Source organism: Trichoderma camerunense, assembly GCF_050948025.1.
Source record: "Trichoderma camerunense strain CBS 138272 chromosome Unknown V8C40scaffold_20, whole genome shotgun sequence".
In the NCBI taxonomy this organism is placed as follows: domain Eukaryota; kingdom Fungi; phylum Ascomycota; class Sordariomycetes; order Hypocreales; family Hypocreaceae; genus Trichoderma; species Trichoderma camerunense.
The window spans coordinates 211,471-238,608 of NW_028145350.1; the positions used below are offsets into that span (position 1 = coordinate 211,471).

The following is a 27,138-nucleotide window of genomic DNA, read 5'->3' on the forward strand; positions in this document are numbered from 1 at the left end:
ACACTCAACCAAAGACAATTCCGATCTCCGTGACACTTACATAAACTACACACTCCCAGACAAGCCAGTTCAGATCTGACTCAACTCTAGCTTCCCCCCTCATGGTTATCATAATCACACCCAGTGTTACCAGTATCCATCCAACAGATTGCAAGCCACATCGCTACCATCTCCATTCCTGATGTAATCCTTATGCATCTTCGCCAAGCATCGCACACCATCTCCCCCTCCAGCGAATGACCTCCCATGTACGAACCCTAATCGGTAACCATGAGCTCTTAGCACCGTGACGCCTGTACCACCTCGTCGGATACATAAACTAACTGCCGAGCTTTAGTCTCGGATCCTGTGCGATATGTCTCACGGAGACGCTTAGACAGTGTCTCGGAGCTTAAAGTGCGTCGTCCATCGCATGTTTCGTCGATACTGATAAGACATAATGGAACTCCTCGGCGGAACACGGACCCGAGTACTTTTACGATTATATCATGCCATCCATACCTTTTCTTCATGGCAGCTCATGTGTTACTGACTTGAAAGCTTAACTTAGTAGAAGTTCACTGTGTGCCAGAACATCTTGGGACATGATAAGCAGCCACTCCAAGTGGTAGATCGGATCAGCAGCCTCCACCGACCGACGCCTTCATATTAGCTACGGAAATATATAAAAGGCGTCATATACGTTCCTTAACCAAATGTTATCTACTATCGAGTTATCAATTGGATACAATTTAAGTAGTGCGAATGCGACTCGTGTAAAGGAGCTACACCGACAGCCCGCAAGCTCGCCCGGAGCCTCGGCGAACTCGCCGCGACTTTCGGTGCTATCGGCCGATAACCCGCCATTGAATGCTCTCCCATCTTCACTTTAGCAGCAACCAGCAAACAAGAGACTCGCTACGATTCCTCGCAAATAATGGACAAGTTGAATTTGTCCTCAAAAAATTGAAATGAACAACGAGGAGAGAAAAAATATGCTTAATTTCAATGTAACGTTGTCAAATTCACTTGCACTCGAGCCGATAAAAGTCCCACGCAGTCACCGACGCTCCATCGAATCCGCACCGACATCCGAAAAAATCGTCTGATTCAACCAAACACGAAAAATATATGCATTTTTTAAACTAAATATTTACCAAACGCCCAGCCTGACAAGGGGCCGCCCATTTTTTAACATATCCTCACATTATTCCTCTCCCCCTTTCTAATCTACTCCTCCATCTCCTCATCCTCTGCCGCCGCAGCCGCAGCAGCCTCGGCCTCCTTTCTAGACTTGAATCCAGATGCCCACTCCTGCGCCTTGGCCATGACCTTGTCCTTGCCCTTGGCATCCAGCTTCTCCTCCCAAGCGGCCCATCTGCGGAACCACTTCTCTGCCTGCTGTGGCTTCAGGCCCTTGACTCTCGTTCTCCGCTCAAACACGTCCCTCACGGCGGTGTAGTCGGCGCTGGAGCTGGCGATGCCGATTTCGAGGTCGAGCAGCTGGTTCCAGAGATCGCCCTTCTTGGGGAAGGCGGCGAGCAGGCCCTCGAACATGGTCCGGCCGCGCTCGGGCTCGCCGTTGGGCGAGCGGAACTCGAGGGCAGCGAATCGGCTGACAATGTTCTGGCCGTTGTGGCTGTCCAGTTGCTGGGTGGCTCTCGGGAGGAGAGCTCGGGCACGAGCCGGCTCGTTCTTGGTGACGTGCAAAAAGTGTGCGTAGTTGGTCCAGACGCTGGGCGCCTTGGCACCGAACTTCTTCAGCATGGCCTCAAACAGCTCATCCGCTTCCTGTAAGAGAAATTAGTAGATTTTCATTGATAAGCAAGGGGGACAGCAATTCTTACCTTGAGCTTCTCCGACTGGATGTAGATACTAGCCAGTCGCTCATACACTTCCTGCTCGTCATTGTACTGGCAGGCTCGCTTGAATACGTCTTCAACCGTTTGCTTGCTGCCGTAGGCCACCTCCAAGTTGAGATAGGCAACCCAGACGTTGAGCTTCTCGGTTTCCTCCCGAATGTTGATGCTCTTGATGGCTCTCTCAGCGATCTCACGTGCCTTGGGCAGCTCGCTGACCTGCATCTGGAAAGCCATGTATGCAATCCACAGCTCAGATGAGTCTGGCTGACCCAAGAGCAGTCGCTCGTAGTCGCTGGATGTCTGAGGGCCGTGGGCATCGAGCTCGGCCGTTCGGTCGACCTGAGCCTCGCCCTTCTTCTTCCGCTTCTTCTTCTTGTCGGCCTGCTCGGCTTGAGAATCATTTTCTGATTCTGAACCTGACTCGTCAAATGGATCGGTCGACCATGTTGACTTTTTACCTCCACCCAGGCCACCAGTCTTCTTGGTAGCGGCAGCGTCCTCCATCTCTTCGTCGCTATCCTCACCTGCCTCCTCCTCCCCATCTTCATCTTCATCTTCGTCCTCATTCTCATCGTCAGAGCCGCCCTGGTTGTCTGTGCCGAGAATCTTCAACAAGGCCTCCTCATCCAGATCCATGCCTTCCTCGTCATCGTCATCCTCGCCATCGAGCGCTGCACCGGCCTCAGAATCAGAATCCATGTCAGTGTCCTCATCTTCGAAGAAAGACGGCTTCAGGCCGAAGCTGATTTTCCTCTTGGTGACATCAACCTCCAAAACCCTGGCTTTCACCTTGTCGCCCTCCTTGTATAGTTTTGTGGCATCCTTTACGGCATTGTCAGCCATTTGGCTTCGGTGGCAGAGACCGCTCACGTTGGCCGAGTTGTCAATAAGGATGAAAGCACCAAACTCCTCAACCTTGCGGACAACACCAGTGACAATCTGGCCCTCCTTAATGTCATTATAGCCGATGGGGGGAGTGTAATCCTCATCTACAACGGAAGACTTCAGACTGAGCTCGAGCTGGCCTGTGGCGGCATCGAGAGAGATGACACGACCCTTTACCAGCTGATCAATCTGGAAGCTGTCCTTCCACTCTTTCAAGAATCGGTCAGAAAGGTTAGAGATCTTGACAAAGGCAGTCACTTGGCCTCCGAGCAAGACAAAGAGACCCTTGTCGGCAACATTCTTGACGAATCCTCGGACAATATCACCCGTGGCAAGCTGTGAAATTTTGCTAATCTCCTTGTCTGCAACAGGCAGCGTAGAGCTCATGATTCGCGAGGGTCGCATAGAAAGGCGGATTCTCTTGTTGCTGGGGTCGACATCAACAATCGAAACACGGACAATGTCACCCTTCTTGTATTTGAGTGTGTCGACGCTGCCATAGTCATCTACCATATCGGGAAGATGGACCGGACCAGAGACGGTTTCACTCAGCTTCACGAGGACTTGTCGTTCGTTGACCTTGGTAATCTTGCCGGGCAGGATCATATTCTGCTTCAGCGAAGCCCAAGTAATGGCCTCGGAAGCATTGGGTGATCGAGCAGACAGATCAAGACGGTTGTTTTTAGCGTCAACTGATGTCACTCTTGCTTTGAGAGCCGATCCGATTGGGAAGTTGGCTTCCAGGTCGTTTAGCAGAGACAGGTCATCCGAGGCCTCCATGATGGAAATGCGGCCGCGAACATTGGGAGAAAGATTGACCCAGAGATACTGAGACGTAACATTGTTGACAAAGGCAATGTGAGAATCACCAACTTTCAGGTCGTCGAAAGAGATCGGCTTGGGGGCTTCGCTGCTCAGATCGCTGGGCTTGGTGGTGAGTTCCATGACTGAATGAGCAGATCTGTGAGAAAAGGGCAAGAAGCGATGGTCTTTGGCGTCATGGACTCCAAGAATCTTGACACGGAGAATCTGCTTCTTGTTGAACTTGTCAAGAGGATCCTTGGGGTCGACAATGTCCTCCCATTTGTCGAAAATCTGAGAAACATCAATGCGGCCCTGAATCTCACTATCCACCAACTGGACGTTCAGCTGAGTGTCTTTGATGGATGTGACTCTGGCCTGGGCTGTGCTGCCAAAAGTAAGGCCGTCTTCTGGGGCCGGGGCCTTGTTAGAAGCTTTAGGCTTGCTGGTCGCAGCCTCGGGCACAGGTGAGTCGGCGGGTGCAACCAAAATGCGCTTCAGATCCGGAATGGTCGAGATGATTCTCACTTCAATAGACTCGAACTTGCGTAGGCCAAAGTCAGGCTGTGATTGAGCCTCGGCCGACAGTTTTCCCCTTGGCAGCAGTGCGTTGAGACTTCCGGCGAATTGAACAAACACAGCTGTAACCGTAATGTTTCGTACAAAGCCCTGGACGACGGCGCCCACTTTCGCATCGTAGAAGCTCTTGAGAAGGTTGTTATCCTGTGAAGCCTTGACCAAGCTGGGTTTTTGGGTGAGGGTAATGGCTCGTCGGTTCTCGTTCTTCTCGAGAACCATGAGGTTAGACAGAGTCTGTCCAGCTGAGATTCGCTTCCAGGCATACTGGTTCTTTGAGGATGATTTGTCGGTAAGGTGGCCGACTGGTAGAATGGCCTTCAGTTGACTGTCGACAAGCTCCACGAAAATTTGATCCTCAGTCTTTTGAGTCACCTTGGCCGATACAATATCGCCCAGCTTCAGGTTCTTGAGAGCGGTTTGCTTCTCTAGTCCGAATGCGCCCGGGTCTTTGCAAGACACAATGAGTCTTCTGGCTTCAGGATCAACCTCAAGAGCATGCACGCTAACGACCTGTCCGGCTCGGAAGTGCTCCATAGGATCACGAATGTATGCTTCACTCATTTCCGACACCGGAAGGAATCCCTTTAGCCGTCCGTAGAACTGAATATGAGCGCCATTCTGCTGTACCTTGACAATCGTTCCAAGTGTCTGCATTCCGATCTTGACATCATCATAAGACTTGATGGTGGGTGCCTCCGAATTGACCAGCGTCTTCTTGAGTGTGAGACGCATTTGCCTCTTGGCAAAGTTGGCAGAGAGCACACGAGCCTTGACCTTCATGCCTTCACGGAACTTCTTCTCGGGGTGCTGAAGACGGATATCGGACAAGTGAGTCTCGGTAACAAATCCACTGATGCCATCGGCAATCTTGATGATGAGCCCTGTAACACCTTGCTCCTTGATGACCAACTTCTCAATTTCGCCATTGATCACAGAGCCGATGGGAATGTCTTCGAGGCGGATGTATTGTTGCTCAAGAAGGGTTTTCGCAAATGAGATGCTGAAGAGACCATCCATCTCATTGTAGCCAACAACTCGGCCGCGGTGGACGGTCCCAATCTTGAAAGGCCCGCTTGATTCGTAGAGGGCGTCGACTTTTCCATCCTTGACTCGAGAAATGTGGACAAATCCACCCAGACCGGCAATGCCAGTATCGACGAAGAGACCAATATCAGGCTCGACGTGACGGACTGTGCACTTTTCAACAAAAGACGAGATAGGCATCACCTCCATTGGTCGTCGCTTCTCATTGCCATCTTGGTGTTTCTGTGTCAGAGACAAAATGTGAGGCAGCAGGGAAATGCCCAACTTCGGGTCCTTAGCCGTTGGGAAGTTGCAAATAATTCTCGCTTTAACCTTGGATCCGATCTTATACTTGGCTTTAAGGTCAACATCGTTTGGCCCGATGCCCGAGTGGATCAGATCGGCAGTGGCATCGACAGTTCCCATAATCTTTCCAGCTAGACCTCTACCTTCGTTGTCCGAAACAAGAACGCTAACAATGGTACCGGGGAGATATGTGTTGATCGTGGTAGCATCGGCAGGGAAAGCTTTGGTGCTTCCCAACTTGTCTTGCTTCAAGGAAAGCTGGGCGATCTTGTTGGAGTTCTTGCCTGTGACTTGGCAGAGGAAGACTGCGCCAGGCTGAAGCCTCTCTTGGTCAATGAGGGGATCAATCTCGCTGTTGGGCAGGAAACCGTTTAGATTTGGGATTCCGAGATCCATAACGCAGCCGCGTTCCTCGACACTGACAACGGAGGCCATGACGGTGCTGTTGGTTACAACATCGTCCTTTTCCAGACCAGTGTTAGCTTCGCTAGGTCGCAGAGACAGCTCAATCTTTCTCTTTCCCTTTCCTCCAGCGGCACCATCCATGGTTGAGACCACATATGCTCTCACATATTGTCCAACCTTGAACATGGTTTTCAAGTTGACATCGTTTTCGTCGGACGATTCCTCCTCATCGCTCTCGCCCTCCTTTTCAGCGCCACCTTGAAGTCTGTTTGTCAATTGGGCTGAAATGGCGACGATGGAGGCATGGCCAATGAGGTTGTTCGGTAATGACACCTCGAGGCTGAGGTTGCTGATTCGAGTCACCTGTCCGAGAACCAGCGATCCCTTGACCAGTCTCTGTAGCATCCATTAGCCCAAGTTCCCACGACCAATTGTTCACGTAGTAGCTATACCTTGAAGTTCAAACTCTCAATCTTGATTGTATCCTCCTCTGCTTTTTTATCTGTCTTCTTGTCGCCCTTTACTGTCGACTTTTTCGCCTTCTTCTTCTGTGACTTGGCGCCGGTCTCGAATTCTTCCTCTCGAATGGCGTCGGCCTTGGCTTCCATCTGAATCTTCTTCTGCTCGAGAGGTGTGAGGACACTGCCGCCTCCACGAGAGAACATAGGTTCGTCATCCTTCAAGACAGAGATAATTGGAGCCTTTGCGCGCTCCTCTGTCGCACCGTCCGACTTGCGATGCGCCTTGGCCGCGGGCTTCGCATCTTTGGCCGGTGCCTCTTTTTTCGACGGTCGAGCTTCTTTGAAGTTTTTGGCCGATTTGGAAGGAGGATTGCCACCAGGGGCATCCTTCCTCTTAAGGGTGCTCATCGTGGTGGTTCGGCCGCAAGATGCAAAGGCAGAAACACAGCCTTTAGCATGGACGACTTTGGCTTCAAAAACAAATCTGGAGCTTCAACTTTGATTCTCGAATTTTTTTTCCCTGGCGGGACACCGATAAGAGTAGCGTGGCGATAAGGCAGGCGGTGTGGGCCTGGGAATTGTTCCGGATCCACTCCCGCCTTTCAAGCCACAGCTCAGCCGGTTGCGAGGTTTAGCGCAGGTTCCCGGCTGACAGGTGCTGGGGAGCCACTGTTGGGGCCGCTGTTAAGCCGCTACAGCCAATTCCATTCACTGTAGGTGGCGCGTGTCGTGGCGCCTCCAGGCATCGTCATCAACTGTTGGGAGTACCTGCGGAATCCGCCGAATAAAGTAGCCTCCGAGGTACCAACAATCTCAAGCTGCCTCCAACAATCCGTCTGCCTACTTCAACCTTTCATCATCGCCGCCTAGAACTGCGCGTCATCTCCATCTCTTTTATGGCCTGCCCTTCACGCTCGTAGCGTTCATGATGCCTCCTCGAAAGAGGCAACGCCCCAATCCCACTCTACTGAGCTCGCTGAGCTTGCCAACCACAGCTTTGTCGCCTGAGACGTCACTGTCACGAGCGTCATCTGCCTCGGCGCAGCAAGCTAGCGACCAGAAAAAGCCTCCACAAACCGATTCCAACAGCGAACGCAAGTCTTCTGATGCGTCACAAAGGGTGAAAGAGGTAAATCCCCCCCTTTTCATACATCGATGTGCGAACCCCTGGACGAACCGGTTCTTACTGGGCGATAGATTCGGAAGACCAACAGCTGGTACGCTTCGTGGTCGAAGCCCCAGAAGGCGACGGCCTCGACATCGGTTGCTCGAGAAAATATACTCGGAGGCACCGTGAAGTCAAGGAATGCGCCCGATTTTTCTCGATTTGAAGCAAAACGAAGCGAAGACGACGCGAGCATAACCGACGACGCCGGCCCGGTTCTACCACCCCCTACAATATCGACCAACACCTCGAATACCTCAAATATAGACAAGAAATCAGATGCGAATAAAAGTGTGGGCTCTCTACGTCTAGGAGATAAGAAATCTTCGGATACAGGACGTGCACCAGAGATGCCCTCGGCTCCAGATACGAAACCCCCTGCCGAGCAGCAGCCGAAAGCTTCAGACCCTACAACGGCGCAAGAGCAGCAGCCACCTCCAGAGGCTCCCGCCGACAAAGATGGTCCAGCAACTGATGCTCCACAGAAGCAGGTCCCTTCGGCTGGGTGGTTCGGCGGCTGGTGGGCTAAGCCCGCGCCGGTTGAGCCCCCTGCAAAATCTACTCCGGGCCCTGAAGAAATAAAGGAAGAAGCTGCGAAGCCTGCCGAAACCATCGAGCCTGCCGAGGCAGCCCCGCCCTCGGAACCAGCGCCTCCTTCTGAGCCTGTGTCACCTGGGAACGTTGCGGAAGCTCCACCAGCGACCTCTTGGTTTGGGTATTGGTATTCAACTCCTCAACCCAAAGCAAAAGCAGCTCCAAAAACTCAGCCGGAACCAACCAAGGAGCAGCCAGTTCCAAAAGTACAAATGTCTCCAAAACAAGGAGCGGATACAAAACCCACGGGGTCACCAGGCGAAACGGCTGTTCCTAATGATGAACGCAAGAAAGGGTCGACCGTTTCAGTCTCACGAGCTTCGAGCAAAAAGTCCAAGATAGACCTCAACGAGGATTCAAAGGGCAAGGCTGGAGATGTGCCAGCCAAAGACATGACAGAACCTGAGCCAGAGGCAGCTCAGAGTCCTCCTCCTAAAGCAGGCTCTACTTGGGCCTTTTGGTCAAGAGACTCTCCGAAAAGCAAAGGGAAGACTACCTCACCAGAATCGGGACGAATTGCAGTGATGGGAGAGGGATCAGAGGTCCAGCCACTGCCTATAGCAGAAAGAAGAATCTCTGAGTCGGCGACCAAGGATTCCAAAGAAGACTCTACACCACCAGAACCACCAGCTGGCGTCTTGTCTTGGCGCAGAAGTAAACGAATTAGACCTATATCAATGGACCTCGATTCTGTGCGGCCACCGTCAGCAGACAGCACAAAATCAGCTCCCGTCGACCGACTTTCTACTACTCCTCATTCACAAGTCGGCAGTGAACTGGAGCTACCTCACTCAAAGCCACTGGCTAGGACAGATTCCAAGAAGAAGAAACCCGTGTCCGTAACGAAGAAGCCATCTACTGAAAGCGAAGCCACTGTAAAAGAACCACCAAATGTTCTCCTTCCTTCGTTTTCTAGCACCTATCAGATGAAAGAAAATCCCTCGATCCTACGACAAATTACAAATCTGGTGCTTCGGACTTCGCAACCGCCTCCAAACCACGTTTTCCGGGTCAAGGACCCCCCGAAGATCCGCAAGGCCGTCGCCATTGGAGTTCACGGGTTTTTCCCAGCCTCATATTTGCGTCCCATGATTGGCCAACCGACGGGTACATCTTTGCGATTTGTTGGACTTGCTGCTGATGCCATTCGCAAATGGGCTGAAAGCCATGGCTGTTCTGATTGTGAGATTGAGAAGGTTGCCCTCGAAGGAGAAGGCAGAATCAACGATAGAGTGGCAAACCTGTGGAAGCTTCTTCTTAACTGGATTGAGCATATCCGCCAGGCCGATTTAGTGATTATTGCTTGTCACTCTCAGGGAGTGCCGGTCAGCATCATGCTGTTGGAGAAGTTGATTGATCTTGGTGTCCTGACAGACACTAGAATCGGTGTCTGTGCCATGGCCGGCGTGGCACTTGGCCCCTTTCCTGACTACAAGTCGAGCATACTCATGGGCTCAGCAGCTGAGTTGTGGGAGTTTGGAGATCCCCAGAGCAATAACTCGCAACGATTTGAGGCTTGTCTCAAGCGCGTTGTTGATTTTGGAGCTCGTATTACGTTCGTGGGCAGTATTGATGACCAGCTTGTTCCCATGGAGGTAAGGAGGAGATCGTTCCAGGTATCCGTCGTACAGAAATAGCTAACACTTCTATAGTCTGCTGTATACTCGCCTGCAAACCATCCTTACATCTACCGCGCCGTTTTCATTGACGGTCGAGTACATGCTCCGGATTTCATATCGCATCTTATCGGGTTCGCACTCAAACTGCGTAATTTAGGAATATCGGATCATGGCCTCATCCGTGAGCTGTCTGCGGCCCTTGCTGGATCGCTATACTCGGGCGAAGGCCACTCACGCCTCTATTTCGATTCGGCTGTATATGATCTTGCCATCATACACGCCCTGGAAACGACCAGCACGGCACAACCAACCCCCTGTGTGATCCCAAAGCGAGAGACGACGCCTTTGGCGTCATCGAATCCATATGTCCTACCATGGATCATGCGAGGTCTCTTAGAAGAGGATTTCGTCAAGACGCAGCTCAGCGCTGAAACGGAGGAGCTACTGCGACAATTCGACGACTGGAAGCCAACCAACAAAGCCCTCAAGGACGTAAAGTACCGTCTCGAGGTTGTTCGTTCCAAACTATGAGTGCACACAATACCCTCATGATTATTTTGCCATTTAATATCGCATTTACGGCGCTTCTTTTCAACGCTCTCAAGAGCTATTTTGTAGCATGACTTTAATACTATATTAGCGGCCTGTACGCGCAAGCGGCAAAAGCAGTGCATCATGGATTTGAAGATTAGCGAAGCATTTTATTTAGTTTGGGGTTCTAGGTTCTAGGGAGTGAATTTATTTGGCTTTTTGGGTGTCTCATGTGGTGAAAGCAGAATGAGATGTGCTGGCTGAGTTATACATGACGAGGACAAGGAGTTATGTCCGTGCTGGGGACACCAAGACTGTCGGTATACAAAAGCTACTTTGACCACAAACAAATTGGTAACTTGCGTCTATATACTAAATTTAGGATAAGATACATCGGTAGTAGGCTCCGGAAATAGATATAAACGTTCTTGAACAACACTTGTGGAGGGCCACAGCATATCTCAGAGAGCATCGAGTGACCAAAAGCAATGCCACACGGCCAGTTAAAGGGGCGAGATCTAGACAAAAAAATTCATCGAGGATTTTAACGATCCTTCGAGCGTTGGCCAAGTGCTGATACTATTGGAGGTACCAACTGAGACCAGCAGCTGCGGTCTCAATGAGACTTGACAGACAGCGTGGCATAACCAATCGCTGCGCCTTATACTAGAATAGCACTGAGACAGTCTCACGTCGGGTTGCTACGCTGCGGCTGATCTAGAGGAGAGGAAGGGGCTTACGGATAATTCGGCATGATTTGTTGCCTCCCTTTGAATGTATAGTTTATGGTATAATAAGGTTATCTCTATGCCTATTTAAGTAGAGCATTTCCCACGATCAATTCTCTCTTCAACATATAGTTCATAGTCAACAATACACTCTCAACCTTTTTGCCGCCACCATGAAGACATTTATGCAAACTACGGTAGTAGCATTGCTCCAAGCAGGCCTGTAAGCGAACTATCCAAATTCTCTCTTGAGACTTCTCTTAACCTCCTTACAAAGTTGCATGGGCCTCGGTGTACCTATAGACTACCCAGAAGGCTGCCCGATCGCTACTATCCCAGCAACATGCCCTCTCATCGATCTTAAGCACTGTGGCCCTCATCCAAATTGCGAGCTGCTCAAGATCGTTACGAAGCCTTGTGATTGTCCGGCTGCCACGCCGACGGTGTTGGCGCCATGTCCGACTTGTCAGAGGGGTTGTGGGACGATTTATAGGACGGTGACTGCGGAATGTACACAGACTGCGACTTAGATGCAAGGGATAGCTGTCAAAATGAGAGAGTTACGTGCTCTAGTTTCTGGACACTATAGGGGATGGAAGCACGTTGGTGAGGGGATTTAGATGGCACTCATATAGTACTCAGAGAATATGCAAGGATTACATGTTGTGAGCTGGAGAATGTTATAACTGGCATGTGATTAAAGAAATGTTAAATGTAAATAACTGCATAGTGTCATGACGCTGTGTTGCTCATACCAAATACTATTGACTACCTATGAAATGCAAATCTAGGAATCTGTTGTAACGAACTATGACGAACCACTCTTACTGCCAACTTCTGAAACCACGATTATTTCTTTCTGTCTCAACCTCTCCTGTTTCAATTTCTCCTGCCAAAGTTTCAACCTCTCCTGCCAAATCTTGAACAGGTTACCGCTGTTCCTTTGACCTAAGTCATCAAATAAGCCCAAAAGATCTTCACCCGATAGGTCGTCGTCTACCTTTCCCGTGCCGCCGAATGTCTTTTCAAAGTCGACACGAACCTTCTGAATTGGGTTGCGATCATCGAGGCTCACGAGCTTACTGATGATGAATAATAAAAATTCAAAGATTGCTTCAAAGATGGCTTCAAAGATTAAGGTTGCTTCAGAGATTGCTTCAAAGATTAAGCCTGCTCTGTCCTTGGCAATCCGCCACGATATATGTGAAATACGGGCTAGCCAATCTCGGAATCGGTAGTATATTCTATCCCGAACATACCGCAGCATTCTTTCTAGATCTTTGGCGTTAATCAAAGCAACAATGGTCAGGAGTAGTGCAATAGCTGCGGTAATTGCAACGAGACGTGTCACGTGTGTTGGAGGAATTCCATTCATGCTGAACACGCCGGTGGCAAAGCTGGTTGGAAGAAACACAACCGTGACATATGTGAACAATCTCACGTTATTGGTGGTGCGCATCTCCCAATCACTGCGGGAGGCATCAATCTCCCTTGTAAGTTGCGAATTGAAAGCCAGGATCTTGGCTCGGCAGCGGGCCAGCTCTTCCATGTAGAAGTTGTTGGATGCTTGAAGTCTTGATATGGCGCCGCCGTAGCGGTATTCATCCTTGAGAGTCCATCTTGGTTTATCAGGACCACGCCCGTCTTGTCGATTTTTCCAGAGCTGCATTTTTGCCAAGTTCTCGTTCAGGTCATCCTCCACCTCTTGGAGTACATGCTGCATTCTATACAGCGAATCGTTAGAACGGAAAATGTCCCTGCTGGCTTTTACCTTTCGACTTTGAGTATCTGAGAACTGTGCGTTGCATTCTTCAGCTCCATGGTTGCAATTATCGTGCCCAATGCCTTTAGCAGCTCTTAGTATGCCCTTGGCCTCATTAAGGATTTCCTCCGTACACCTCAGTATCTCCCGTAGAGTTCTGTCCAACAAAAGAAGTTCCAAGACTCTGCGCTGTCTCCAAGGATTAGACTTGACAGCTCCATTAATTTGTTGTGTGAGAATATCAAAAAACATTTCTTTTGGATCATACATCTGTTGCGGCCTGTATTCAATCAGGTGGCACGTCCAATAGCGATCAAGAAGATCTCCATCAAATCTGAAGCTAATAATAGCTCGGCTCAAAATCTTGGCTCCCTTGGATTTTTTCGAGTCTGAATGAGGAAGATGAATCATTTTTGGCGCAGGAATAGTCTTTCTGTTTCCCAGTTCATGGACGCTTCTGATAAATTGGGAAGATTTTGTAGGAGAAAGAATCTGATAAAAAGGCAAATGTACCTCGGTTACCCATTTATTAAGTGTCCCTATCGTATCTTCAAAGAAATACGGACTAAATGATGCGTGTCTATCGAAGAAGCATGAGATTTCATTCCTTTCTGACGACGCAAAGTAGCAGACGAGCGCGATGCTCCAACTGGCACGAGAAAAATGGAAAATTCTCTTCTTTGAGGCGCTTGGTGTGCGCCTGGTGCCTAGGTGTTTGATCAAAGAGGCGCTTGATGATATTCCAACTGAATCATATTCTTTTCTCTCCTTATGATGCCTAACTCTGGGCACATCAATGATATAGCCCATCGGCTCGCCTTCGAGCAAGCGATGGTCCACCATAGCCGCCGCCCCATGGACTACTTGCATAGTACAGGAGGCTGTCTGGTTTCCGAGAATTATCTCTAGCTCTTTAATAGTCTCAGATGAGATCTTTTTATAAGTCTCCATTCCCAAAAGGCGTTTGATCTTGGCCATCGAAGAAGATCCCAGATCCTTTGACAATTCTTTGGCCAGGAAAGGCAGATACCCTGACGTTTCTTTAGCATGAATTTTACGCAACTCTTTACGAAACTCCTCAACAATGCTCAAAGATATAGTGGGATGAAAGCTAAAAAATGTTGGTTCGTTATACAGCCACTCATCTGGTATCTCAACAATTTTCCCCAGGTCAATGGCATTGTTGAATAGTACCCCATGCTTCATTAGCGGACTCTGCCAGCTAGTCGGGATCTCAATAGGTGACATTGGTATTGTTTTATTTCTGACCGATTTTAGAGTGGGATCAGATGCTGTTGATTCTGCTGACGAAAGTGACGACGAGACACTACAACCCTGAGGTGATGGAGTGGTCGCAGTGATACTCGTTCCTGGGATCTCGCTTGGCGTCTGAGCCATTGGATACTTCAATATAATATATGGCACTTCAAATGTTGCCGACCAGAAGAGATCACTCGTACCATCGCCATCAAACATAGTAGGCCTTTTGTTCTCATCAGGATGGCCTGAGAACAATCCATTAGAGGAATATCTTTGGAGTAGTATATTTTTCGCGTCTTCCTGCACTTGAAAAATTGCCTGAGACGTTATTCGTTTGCTTTTCGACGACATAAGTAATGCCAAGGCATAACGGAGTGGCTGATACCAATTCAAATGTGCATTTTGATCATCTTCACATTCTTTCTGGTAGTCCACCGTACATCTCCAGGCTTCGATTTTATTTTCCCAGGTGGAGGATCCACCCCCGGCCGGATCGTCTTGATCGAATAGCCCGAGATCCATAGCATAAAAAAGAACAGTGTCTTTGGCCTGAAATTGGAATCTCGTCTCATTAGAGCTTCTGGAGATTGCAATCATATGCTTCTCAAATGATGGATGTCCGATTGTGAATCTCTTTAAAAGACTTTTCTGGATCTCCTTAGAGTAGATCACCCCATCTCGGCTTATGTAGGTACCAAGGTTTTTATCAACTCGAAGTTCGAGTTCTTCTGCTGATTTAGCAGCCCACCAAATTATGGCGTGGTCAGAGAGATGGAATACCCATTGCTCTCTCTCTTTTCTCAGATTTGGAAACAAAAAGTCACCCCCCTTGTTTTTTTCACCAAGGGCTGCAGTCCATTTGCTGACGATGGTGCGGAACCCTTCCGCAATCTCGAGTTTTGTTTCTTCTGAAACGTCTGACATGACCGTTCGACAAAACTCTGCTGCTTTGATGATTTGAAAAGATGTACTGATGAGTGATTGCTTGAGCACGTTGGGATTGCTATCATCATCGACTATTGTAGCGTCGCTGCCTGTGCCGTTGAGACTCAAGACCTCGGAATCTGATTTCGCGTTCCCGCGAATAAGCCATCTTAAATGTCCTTGACATACTTTGATAATGCGGAATCTCATCTTGGCCACATAATTGTCTTCTCCCGAGTCATTTTCTAACTGGTATACACCGCTAGATTGATTGTTCATATGCTCAAGCGTCAGAAGAAGGAATCGAAAAGCATGGCTAATCATGTTAATCACGGCAAAATCAAGATCAAAAAGATTGAGCGTATCACTTACAAGCTTGCTTCTGTTGAGATTCTATGTCCCGAGATATCTCCACATGTTAGGGCAATGGAAGGGTTATTTCCATCAGCATCAGAGCTGGCAGGAATACTGCAAACGGATAGGATATGCTCCAGATTTCGTCTCAAATTCATATTGAAATGATCATCTTGGGTTAATACCGGTCTTTTGAAAGGCTTCCCCAGCACAGCCTGAGCGTCGGAAAGAGATTCGGAAGAAACAGAGTAATTGAACCCTGTTTCTCCTGAAGAAACAAAGTTATTGAACCCTATTTCTCTTGAAGAAACAAAGTAATTGAACCCTGTTTCTCTTGAAGAAATCAACTCCAGTCGATAAGCCAGGATAACCTCCAGCTCACTTCCTCTCCTGAAATCCTTCAAGACGCTTTCTTCTAGAATGATGCGGCAATCTCTAGATTCAGGCTTAACATTAAATTTTTGAGGGTGTTTGTTAATGAATGGTGTTATAAATAGAGCAATAACATGCTGATGACCATGCGCTGTGTTGCGGATATTGCGGGTTCTCTTGACGTAGTCTTTATCCGGTGATAGATGATTGGAATACTCTTCGTAGTGAGTGTCCTGAGGATCGTTATTGTTCGAGTTGGAACTCCTATCGTTGTCTGCCTTGACACTAAGGTTTCGAAGGAACAACTCGATATTTATAGTTGGTTGTAGAATTTCCGCAATATGGCCTTCTCCTTGGCAGAGCTTGAGGGTATATATCTGATACACTGTCTTCTCAGAGACAAAGTATTGAGTTTTAAGATCAAATTCTGGTGTTTTTGTAACGAAGTGTGGCCAACGATCATGTACGAAATCTAGTTTTGGTACCTCTTCATTTGGCACCTCTTCACTTGGCCTCCCACTATGAGCATCGACATCCATAGAATATTCAATTCGAACTCCCACTCCGGCGTTGGGGTCTCTACAGTAGTCTTGTAACTTCTGCATGCGATGAGCAATTGAACGTGATGGTAGGATATCAGTGAGGTCGACACGAAAAAGTCCGGATGGTTCATGGTCAAAGTAGCGCGTAATCTGCAGCAAGTGACCATGAGAATTCGTTGTAGCGGTGACACCTTTATCCCCAAAGGAGGCGTAGGTCGAGCAACAACTAATCTGCTCGTTTTCGCCGTCAGAGAGTAACGTGGATTCCTGGTCTATAAACGTGGTCTATTAGTTAATGATATCAAAAAATGCCAATATGTAGAAAATACCGGTACTCATAGGCGTCGACATTGTAGGCCGTCTTCTTCTCGTTAAATGAGTAGACCTTCTAGCAGTGCTTGCTCTAGAATATTTTTTGGAAAGCCAGGTGGTAACAATAATACAATATCTGTCTTGAAAGGGGGCTCAAATAGACTCAAAAAGGACTTGTACGGCCACGAGCAAAGTCCTGGAGCCGTAATGATACTTGAATGCTGCTTGGGAACGACTTATCTTAGGGGGGACTGCTACAAAGATGAATAATGCTTATTAAGTGTTATGAAGAGTAGCCACACATCTGTTCATCGCATAGTGAAGTGTTTTCCAAGGAGTAGATAAGCACACAATTGGTATGTTGGGTCGTTATATGCAGGTAACCGATGATAACGGCTTTTTTGTTTTCGTCAAAGATACATGATGAAAAACGGTTCATTCTGTTGGCCGCACATAATTGGCCACCTCGCATGCATACAAGTCCATTTCGAATCAGTGATATATATCTTGTTGTAATGATAGGCTGAATTTGGCGAAGAGGGCTTGGTACAACCAGAGTCAAGTATGTAGGGTGAGGCTGTTGGTGGTACATTAATTTCGCCGCCAATTGAACCCGAAGCAACTGTATATCCATCTCCTGTTCATGCTACCCTCCTAGAAATTTCTTTATACCAGCCTCCTTGTTGTCCTGATACATGTTACAAACGAAATCCCTTCGTATCGAATGGATTCAGTCACAGGCGAAATTAAGAGACGTTACCCATTCATTCAGGCACGAACCAACAGTATTCAGACTGATACTGGCAGAAACAATCACGATAGGCTGTCGTATAATCACCCTAGCTTCGCAAGGAGAGACGGAAGGCTGCATAGTGAGCCAATAATGGACAAACCTTGTATACTATGCGTCGAAATTGGCGGCAGTTTTCCGTTGATGCCTTCCTTCAACAACCAACAAGGACTCAAATATCAGCCTATATGCACGGCATGCGTCGGGTGGCAACTTTTATGCGTATACCCGTAAACTGGCCATTTAGGCAACAATGTCCATGTTGGCGTTGGCTTTTCATGTCACACAGTCTTATGAAATGTGTTGAGGCTACGTATCTGTATCGCTGAGTGATAGCCCTAGCGGCCTCGCTCACCGGCCATGAGTCCAGCGAGTTTCTTTCGCGTCTGAGATTGCTCAAACAAATCGATGTGACAAACATTAAGTTATTCTTGAATTGCAATTCTTTTCAAATTTCCCCCCAGATAACGCAATGCTAGAAAGTGAGACACCAACGATTGCGCCGAAAGTTTTCGCCTAAAGCATTTGAGCTATACATCCGACCTATTAATTCTTGACCTTCCACCCCCAAACCGATATCGTATCCGCTCGAAAATGTTTCTTGGAGCTCCTTCATCGACATCCATGTTAGACAATGCGACTGTATCGTCGCTAGAATCTCCGGTGCGTCCTCTTGCTGCCGCTGGACCTTGGTCGGCTTGACGTAAATTCGCGACCTCCTCTCGCCTCTCCTCCACCCCCTCCTCTTTTTCCTTTGACTCTCTTTTCACTCCCTCTCTTTTCCTTTCTTCTTCTTCCTCTTCCTCTTCCCTCCTCCTTTCTTCTTCTTCCTCTTCTTTCCTTCTCCTTTTCTCTTCTTTCTGCTTCCTTCTCCTTTCTCTTTCTTCTTCCCCGATTTCCTTTTCAATTGCCTTTACTTTGTTTCGGATTTGCTTTACTTTGCGGTCGACGAAGCCTTCATTTGCACTGGTCTGCAGACTTGACTGCTCCGATGCTGCTTTTGCAATTCTTTTTTGAAGGAAATAAATCCATTTGTTGGGCAAAATCGATATAATGGAGAGTAAGACCAGATAGATCAATCCAGTGCAAAAGCGGAATATTGGACGCAGTGCTGCCTCGGACAGCGGTCGAATACCATTAAAGATGGGCCCGAAGAGTTCTGCGCCCAAGACTTTTGCGTTGAGTAATGCTACCACAGTTATCAACAGAGCAACACACGCTGTCGAAGCCATGCTACCCAACAGCTCCCTTGTTGGCGCACCGCTCATGCTGAACACTCCTGTGGCAAAACTGACGGGAAGAAAGACAACTGTCACATATGTGAAGAGTCGAATATCAACGTTGCTTTTGGTGTCCAAGTCGTTGCGCATTACCTCCAATCTTCTGGTAAGTAGCATGTTGAACGATGCTACATTAGCACCGCATCTCCTCAGCTCGTGAATTTTATGACTGTTGAGCAGCTTCAATCTGGATATTGCTCCTTGATACTTTTGCTCCTTGCGAGGAGTCCACCCCGCTTTGATAATGTTTCTTTTTTCCTCTCGATCTGTCCAAAGTGCAATCATTGTTAGGCTCTCTTTGAGGTCGTCTTCGATGACTTGAAGAATACGCTGGAATTTGTTCCATAGTTCGTTTTTCGAAGCGAAAGTGTTGCTGTCGACCTTGGAAAGCACTTCAAGGGCATTCAAGAGAGTTGATGCATCGATTTCAGAAAAATCGACCGTCGGCTGATCCGTAGCTCGATGTTTGTGGGAGTGGGAACTTGTCAAAACACTCGTCATGATCTCTTCAAGAATTCCTTTGGTACCTTTGATCATTTCTTTAAGAATGATGTCAAATAGCAAAAGCTCCAAAACTCTCCGTTGCTGCCAGGGGTCGGCTTCTAAAGTACCGCTCACATGCCTCGAGCTAATTAGTGGACGGCCTGCTTGAGTGTTAGACAACCAATGTGGATTATGATCAAAAAAGTGACACGTCCAATAATGGTCAAAAACATCTCCATCAAATCTGAAGCTCATAACAGCACGGCCAACACGCTTGTCGCTTTCACTTCCTGCAGAATCTGGAAACTTAAACGTCTCCGTCCAAGGGATGGCCCGGAAAGTGGCATCATCCGGAACGACCTGATAAAACGACAAATGCAGTTCTGTTACCCATTTGTTGAAGATGGCAGTCGTATCCTCGAAGAAATATTTACTATATGACGAATGCTTGTCGAAGAAAGAGGATAATTCTTCCTCTTCTGAAGACGCCAGATAACAGTTCAATGCGACATCCAAGTTGGCACGGTAAAAATGAAAGAACCTCTTCTTCGCATTCGTTGTGTCGCGAACTCCTCCAATGAAAGATCGAATCTTGTCAGGTGAGAAAATTCTGAAAGGCAAGTTTCTTTGGCCAAGTATTTTGGTATATTCAGGCCCTGATATGTCGATAATATATCCATAATCCTGTAGAGTATCTTGCTTTGGAGATTGAACCGCATCAACTGCTCTGTTGATGGTCTCAGAACCTTTCTCAACATTCCGTCTGTGATCTTCGCAAAACTTCTCAATGGCCTTTGATGACAGATCAATACGAAAGCCAAAGAATTCAGGCTCCTTGTAAAGCCATTCGTAATTGGGCCCCAAATCAGAAGTTTCGGTAAACGGTTCATATCTCTTTACAAAGCCTGCGCCAGAAATAGAGGCTTCAGCTGAGTTCCGTCGTAGTAAAAATGAGCTGGAAGTTTCATCGGTGCTATTTTCTTCAGTTCTTGGCGAATACTTTTTCGTTTCCCAGAGAATAAACGGTACTTCAAACGAAGCATGCCAATAGGCATCGTCATCTTCGAAAAGAGCCGGGTCTTTATTCTCGTCCAACAGTCCGGGGAACAGTCCATTTGGAGAGGAGCTTTGCAGCAGTATCGATCGTGCAAATGTGTACATTTGTGCGGGCGTTTGAGAATTCATATGTATGCCTCTTGCAGATAAGACCATGGCCAATGCATACTGGAGGGGATGATCCCAATTATCGTCGTCGTTATCTTCGTGCAGTTTTTGGCTATCTATTGTAGCCATCCAAGCCTCGTGTTTATTTCTCCACGGATCCGTCAAGTCGTTATCTGACCTGCTAGTTGATGCGCCAACTGGGATTCCTGGAGCCACGTTATCTGGCTCATCATTTGACTCAATAGTCATTCTCCGAACTAATTCTTCTCTTTTTGGAAGATCGAATAAACCCATTTTCATAGCATATAGTGTCGCAGTGTCGTCCATGTGAAGTAGGAAACTGGTCTCGGATAAGCTGCGTGAAGTCGCCATCAAACGCTCGCTCAATTGCGTGCAATCTGTGGTGAACTTCTTGAATATGCTGTCCTGGATCTTCCTAGACGAGTAACTAGATTTGCGGCGCCCGGGTATGGTATTAGCTTTGAGCTCTGAACTAAGCCCGATCAATTCCAAAGACTTGAGAGCGCGCCAGATTATAGCATGATCAGATAATTGGAACTGCAGCGGCAGGTCTTCCGAGGAATGTGGGAAAACATATTCGATGTCCTGGTTGTTCCGATGAAGATCTTCAATCCAGTCGTTAACATCGCCTCTGAAGTCGTCAATGGTATCCGGCGTTGCTTTCGATATCCGATAAAAGTCCGCGGCTTTAATAATGTTAAGAGAGGCGTCAACAACGGACTTTTCGGATAGAGTAGGATTGCTTTCCCATCCGGCGATTGCTCTCCCGGTAGCCCACCTGTGAGGACTGAAACCATGATCTTCACCAAAGAGCCACTCCAGATGTCCCTGACACACTCGAAAGATGCGGGAGCGCATATTGCAACAATAGTCCTCACATGTGCATTTTTCCAATTTGCATAGGCCGCTTTCTGGAACCTTGGAATCGAAGTATTGGTAGGCTAAGAGCAAGAATTGAAAAGCATGGCTGCGAATATTAGCTTCAAGGAACGTAAAGGTATCTCATCATCAACTTACAAACTTGCTTTCCCAGAAATCCGATGACCAGAAATATCACCACAAGTCAGGGCAACTGTATAAATCTCTTCCGAAACTTTCCAGACGGGAATGCTACAGACAGATAATATGTGCTCTAAATTTCGGCTCAAAGCAAAATCAAGGTGTTTGTCAATGGTAATCGGTACCATGTCTGGAGAACGTCTGTTGATCTGCTCTTTTGCTTTCCTGAGATCTGCTGCTGACACTGGAGACGTCGCGATGTCTTCTTCCTTTGAAGTGATCAATCTTAATGTATATGCTAATGTAATTTCGAGTGTCTTGTTTTCGATCAAATCGTTCAAAGCTTGCTCATTTGGCGTCACAAAGTAATTGTCGAGATCTTCAGGGGCAGGTTCCGAAAACTGCTGAGGTTGCTGAGGCCGCTCATTAATGAAGGGTGATATGAACAGAGCGATTGTGTTTCGATCGTCCTTGTTTGCGTTTCGGCCGTCACTATGCCTATGATAGAGATAGTCGCTATGCATCCTGGCTACACTGTAGCCGTCGTTTGTAATGCGACTAGAATAATGGGGCTCTAGACCGAATTCTTTCATCTGTTCTCCTGCCATAAAATCTAGATCTCGGAGCAATAAGTTGGTATCTATGATGATTGTCGGAATCTCAGAAGAGAAGATTTGTGATCCCTGACAGAGTTTGAATGTGTACATTTGATAGACAGTCTTGTTGGATATGACATATTGTATGTCTATATCGAATACGGGTGTCTTTGTAGAGAAACGCGGCCAACGATTATGCACAAATCTAACATTTGATCCTGACCCTGACTCTGACTGATTTACCCACTGTGGCCGAGGCACTGGCACATCATATCGACTCGTCTTTGATGATGCTTTCGCTCGTGGTGGCGCTATCACTAGCGGTGAGGGCGAGACATTCGCTGGCACCGACATCGTTTTGGGATTCGTGTCCCATATGTCGATGGCAGATGTATCATCGTCTGGTCTCTGAAATAAGAGGCGCATTCCTTGGGTTGGATCTATGGATTGCTGTTGCAGGTCATGTGCGCGCCATTTGACAAAATGCGGCTCTTCTGTATCGTCAAGGTTGACAGCGACAAATCCAGATGGCTTATTGCCGAAATATTGAGTAATTTGAAGCAAGTGCCCATAAGCATTTGCGGTTGCCGTGATGCCATCTTGACCAAAAGAACTGTAGGTTGTCCGTAGACGAGCATTCTTGCGAGCTTTATTGGGGATCGATGTGGCGCTCGGAAGTTCTTCTTCTTCTGTATGTGGCTTTGTAAGCTTTTTGCAGTATCATGGAAGAACAAGTGACATACCAGTGGTGGCCATGCGAGGCAGCTTCTTATAGTGCTAATAAAAGGACAGTGTTGATGATCCTAAATGGCGATGGTATCTGAGAGCTTTGCCTCCTCTTCCCAGAGCTGCAGGGAGGCTGGAGGTAGGGAGGGTGATGGATTAACTGTGGCGCTGAAGAAAGCGGTCAACTTGGACTCGAGTGGTTGCGAACCAGAAAGCTTTTTGTATTGATCTGATGTTGTTCCGTAATGTGAGAGTCTGGAAACTCATGCGGACATACTGAGGTTTTCTTCTTCATACTGCGGGAGGAGATGGCTGTACGATTCGCCTTGCCAAAATTTGTAATAGGAATATGGCTATGGAGCAGTTATATGACAGATATCTACCGCGACATACTTCTACACCTTTTTACCATCATTGCATAGACCCAGGCTACAAACTGCAAGACCCGGTTCCCTATTGAGCATCGGGCAGCATGCGGCTGACAGCTGGACAACCAATAACCCCTGTCTTTTGATAAGTGATCCCGGCTATAGCGACCCAAGCCGTCGTAATTCCACCAAAAGGCTTGCTGCGGCTCCGACTTGGCCAATGTATTTTCTACGATTGGACCCGCATGCCACGTATTTGCAACCCTGGTTGCCTGGTTCATGACACCCACAAACATTCTCAGCTTTCTATTTGTCCGCTACGTCAGAACTTACCGAAGCATGACGGCTTGGTTACCGAGAAATTCGTCTAGTTGATCTTGCAATTAGCCGCGAGGAGGTTAACATTTGTTAACGGACACTCAACTCTTAACCCACATGCACGAATACCAAGCAATTTCAACGCTGAATTATACTGTGGGTATTTTAGCCCCAGCTAGTATCGGTGGATTAGAAACGCTATGGAATTGGTGTTCTATGCTAGGATACGAAGATTGGATTGAAGTAGCGACCATGACTGTATCAAGTATCTATAATGTAGACACTTGCTGACCTCTGCGGGAATGTGCTTTGTGGCTTCTTATTCATAACCATCTACTTCAAATGAGTCATGCCGAGCGGTATAGACGTTTTGTTTAAAGCAGGATATTTGTATCAATGTGATGTGACAGTTGATCAATATAAGATTATACCCATGCTTGTTCTAAAATGCATTCAACTATATCCCCTAAGAAATAGCTATTTCTGCAGTATTAATGGAGAATTTGGAACATTGGAAGGAGTTCAATTGCGCGCCGCAATTCGTCTTAAATAATTATTCTTGTATATTAGGTACCTTCCGGACCATAATCTTGCTGATCAAAACGAGAAAATAAATTATAATAAACTCATCAATCCTCAACGTAGGACATTAAAGTTATAAACCAGCTTTCCAGCCTCCGAGCTTTCAAGTTTGAGTCAACTGACTGAAACCATCCCCTGATACTATTTTATCCCTTCTCTTCTATCCTCTTGGTACACCAATTTCTTCGTCCTCCAACTTCTTCTTAATTCGCTGGTTTTTCTCTTTAATTTCCCCATCTAAGAAATGCTTAGGTGCGTTCGTGACGTTATATAGCCGAGATGGTGATTCTTCTGTCGGCAAGATCAAATAACGACGTAGGACATAAATCCATTTGCCGGGCAGAACTGAGAGGAGTGAAATCAGAATTAGGTGGACCAAACGAAATAACAGTCCAAATACATAAAGAGGACTGCGTAAAAACAACCACAATGTTGCCTCAGATATTGGGCGAAAGTTAGCAAGGAAAGGCTTAACGATTTTCCTGTCCAAAATTTTGGCGTTAAGCAATGTCATAACGGTAACTAAAAGTGCAAGACCAGCGGATGTAATCATGCTGTTTAGGGTCTCCTTTGTCGGTGCACTACTCATGCTAAAGACGCCCGTCGCAAAGCTGATAGGGAGAAAAACGACCGTCACATATGTGAAAAGGCGGATATCGTCATTACTCCCAACTTCCCATTCACCACGGGTAGAGTCCAGTCTCTTAGTTAGAGAGGCATTAAAAGATTTGGCTCTAGTATAACACAGTCTGAGTTGTTGGACTAGAAGGTCATTTGACTTCTGTAGCCTATATATAGCGCCTCGGTAATTGCGTTCGTCGTTGAGTGTCCATCGGGGCTTGTTGTGTTCTGGCCGCTCTTCTCGCTCCATCCAAAGCTCAATTTGTGTTAAATTATCGCAAAGATCTTCTTCCACCACTTGTAGTATGTATTGAAATATGTTCCATGACTTGTTGTTCGATATGAATGTGTTGCTTGTGATCTCGTCAAATAAATCAATTGAATCCAGGAATGTTGAGGATAATCTGGGTTCCTTTGGTCCTTTATTTGGTCCTTTCTTGGGTCTCTTCTTGAAGCTTTCGAGAATTCGTGTTTTGATCTCATCCAGAAGATCTTGTGAGCATGTAATCATTTCTTGTAGTATTTTACCGAACAAGACAAGTTCCAAGATTCGTCTTTGCTTCCAAGGGTGTGCTTTCAGAGAGCCTGTAATCCTTTCTTCCGATATATGGGTCATACTTTCGGCGTCTATTCGAGACGGATTGAACTCAAAGAAATGACAGGTCCAATGACGATCGAAAAAGTCACCATCAAATCTAAAACTCATCACAGCTCTGCTAATCTGTTTGTGATTACCCGCTTCCTCATTTTTACTTCGCGGGAAGCTATAACACTCAAAATTGGGGATACCAGTAATATCCAGAGAATTCCTCTGGGAAATAATCTGATAAAATGATAAATGAAGTTCAGTAACCCATAAATTAAGCACTGCGTTTGTTTCTTCGTGGAAGTATTTATTATATGCCTTATGCTTATCGAAGAAAGCAGAAATGTCTGGATGCTCCATCGCAGAAATATAAGCAATTAAAGCTATTTTATCAGTTGCACGGTAAAAGTGAAGAAGTCTCTTTTTTGCATTTTTCGTCGTTCGCTTGGGAGAAATAGTCCTAATAAGAGACGTCATTGACTTAATTGCGGCTGGTTTGAATGTTTCCTGCTTTTTATCCGATTTTTGCGGTATATCTATAATATACCCCAAGATGTTCTCTTGAGTGCCCTGAGTTATTGTGTTTTGAGCCGTTGTGTCTTGAACTGTTTGAGCCGCCCTTCTTATGACCATCATGTCGGTCATATGGGTATTTGTTAAGTAATCCTGTGAAAGTTTCTTAATATTGCTTTCTGACAAGTCGATTTTTCTCTTGAAGCAGTCAAGTTCATTGTAAAGCCATTCATCTGAAAGTGTTACCACTTTCCCCTGATCAATCACATTGTTCGGTATCCCGCTACTATTCGCGCCATGTATGAGTTTGATGATATTCTCCAATGCTCTGATATCAGAAGAAGTCGACTCAGGGATGCTAATAGGTGGTCCTATGATTATTGGTGGAGACTTGCAATATTTCCAAAGAATGAATGGCACTTCAAATGTGGATTGCCAATACGTATCACGCATGATTTCTCCATCAAAGAGAATAGGCCTCTTATATATGTCTAGTTGTCCTGGGAAAAGCCCATTGGCAGAGGAGCTTTTAAGAAGAATCGACCTCGAATACTCAAACATCCGGGCTGCGAGCCTTGAATTCGTGCATTTATTCTTGGTAGACATGATTATTGAAAGAGCAAACTGAAGTGGATGATTCCAATGAGCATCGTTTTGATTCTCTAGCTGCGCTTGATAATCCACTGTATTTGTCCACTCATCGATTTTATTTTCCCAATTGTCAGTCCATGCTTCGTTTGACTCATTTATGGAGATCCCTCCTTCGGGTGCCTCCACATCGAACAACCCGAGATCCATAGCATAAAAGAGAACAGTTTCTCTCATTAAAAGAGAGAACCTAGTCTCGGCGGAGCTGCGCGAAATTGCAATCATGCGCGTTTTCAAGGCCGGATTCTCCATTGTAAATCTCTTAATAAAGTTGGTTTTGATCTCGCCGGATGAGTATTTTATCGTGCGCTTTTCAGAGGCATCAAGAGACTTATTGGGTTGGGCTTTAAGTTCTGAGTCAAGACCGAGCTCTTCCAGCGATTTCGAAGCCCACCAGATGAGAGCATGATCAACGAGATAGAATTTCCCCGTTTCTTCTTCTCTAATGCGCGGGAATGCATAAACGTCGCCCTTGTTTCGCTCATGAAGGCTTCTAACCCAGTGCTTGGCGATACTCTGAAGACCAGCGGGAATTTCTAAGAGTATATCTTCACCTCCAGTGATCCGACAGAATTCTCCAAATTTGATAATTTGCATGGGCGCATCAGTGATCTCTCTGTGAAGAAATTCTGAGGGGTGATCTTTCCAGTCATCTATTGGTTGCCCGGTAGCCCAGTAGTGAGGGCCAACACCCTGCTCCTTGGTTTCTTTGGTAGTTCCGTCTCTAACCGTGTTGCTGATTGTATACTCTGTATTCATATGATTGCTTATCCATGCTAAATGCCCTCGACACGTCTTCCAAATGCGAAATCTCATTCGACAATTGTAATTTTCGCAGACTGCATGATCCAACTCCAACGGGTGGTCGAGTAAACGCAGTCCTTCAGAATCTTGGAGATAGGATTTATCAAAATGTTCGAAAGCTTTGAGTAAAAATTGAAATGCATGGCTTTAATTTGTCAGTTTTGAGAAATATCTA

At 46.8% G+C, this 27,138-nt stretch overlaps 4 protein-coding genes across 4 annotated transcripts; 1 reads left to right on the forward strand and 3 right to left on the reverse strand.

Annotated features, from left to right (window-relative positions):
* Positions 1-1,082: 1,082 nt before the first annotated feature.
* On the reverse strand, positions 1,083-6,785 carry V8C40DRAFT_255169 (uncharacterized protein). The gene is made up of 3 exons (XM_083217989.1): positions 6,293-6,785; positions 1,827-6,236; positions 1,083-1,770 (listed from the first exon to the last, which is right to left on the reverse strand). Exons 1-3 carry the CDS (start codon positions 6,707-6,709, stop codon positions 1,210-1,212), a joined length of 5,388 nt encoding a protein of 1,795 aa, XP_083068881.1. The 5' UTR covers positions 6,710-6,785; the 3' UTR covers positions 1,083-1,209.
* A 273-nt stretch (positions 6,786-7,058) lies between these two features.
* V8C40DRAFT_255172 (uncharacterized protein) lies at positions 7,059-10,936 on the forward strand. Its single transcript, XM_083217990.1, has 3 exons — positions 7,059-7,430; positions 7,499-9,655; positions 9,713-10,936. The coding sequence occupies exons 1-3, from the start codon at positions 7,227-7,229 to the stop codon at positions 10,208-10,210; spliced, it is 2,859 nt and encodes a 952-aa protein (XP_083068882.1). The 5' UTR covers positions 7,059-7,226; the 3' UTR covers positions 10,211-10,936.
* Positions 10,937-17,566: 6,630 nt separating this feature from the next.
* V8C40DRAFT_282995 (uncharacterized protein) lies at positions 17,567-21,389 on the reverse strand (the record flags this gene model as incomplete). Its single annotated transcript, XM_083221888.1, has 2 exons — positions 17,567-21,169; positions 21,220-21,389. 2 exons carry the CDS (start codon positions 21,387-21,389, stop codon positions 17,785-17,787), a joined length of 3,555 nt encoding a protein of 1,184 aa, XP_083068883.1. The 3' UTR covers positions 17,567-17,784.
* A 2,705-nt stretch (positions 21,390-24,094) lies between these two features.
* Positions 24,095-26,934, reverse strand: V8C40DRAFT_282998 (uncharacterized protein; the record flags this gene model as incomplete). The annotated part of the gene is made up of 4 exons (XM_083221889.1): positions 24,095-24,136; positions 24,192-24,540; positions 24,571-26,852; positions 26,908-26,934. 4 exons carry the CDS (start codon positions 26,932-26,934, stop codon positions 24,095-24,097), a joined length of 2,700 nt encoding a protein of 899 aa, XP_083068884.1.
* Positions 26,935-27,138: the final 204 nt, after the last annotated feature.

Excerpts from the sequence above, each read along its gene's own strand:
- V8C40DRAFT_255169 (XM_083217989.1), bottom strand. The coding sequence starts at position 6,709 with ATGAGCACCCTTAAGAGGAAGGATGCCCCTGGTGGCAATCCTCCTTCC. Across the intron at positions 6,237-6,292 it reads TTGAGAGTTTGAACTTCAAG|AGACTGGTCAAGGGATCGCT; the intron begins GTATAGCTACTA and ends TGGATGCTACAG. Across the intron at positions 1,771-1,826 it reads TCCAGTCGGAGAAGCTCAAG|GAAGCGGATGAGCTGTTTGA; the intron begins GTAAGAATTGCT and ends TTTCTCTTACAG.
- V8C40DRAFT_255172 (XM_083217990.1), top strand. The coding sequence starts at position 7,227 with ATGATGCCTCCTCGAAAGAGGCAACGCCCCAATCCCACTCTACTGAGC. Across the intron at positions 7,431-7,498 it reads CGTCACAAAGGGTGAAAGAG|ATTCGGAAGACCAACAGCTG; the intron begins GTAAATCCCCCC and ends ACTGGGCGATAG. Across the intron at positions 9,656-9,712 it reads ACCAGCTTGTTCCCATGGAG|TCTGCTGTATACTCGCCTGC; the intron begins GTAAGGAGGAGA and ends ACACTTCTATAG.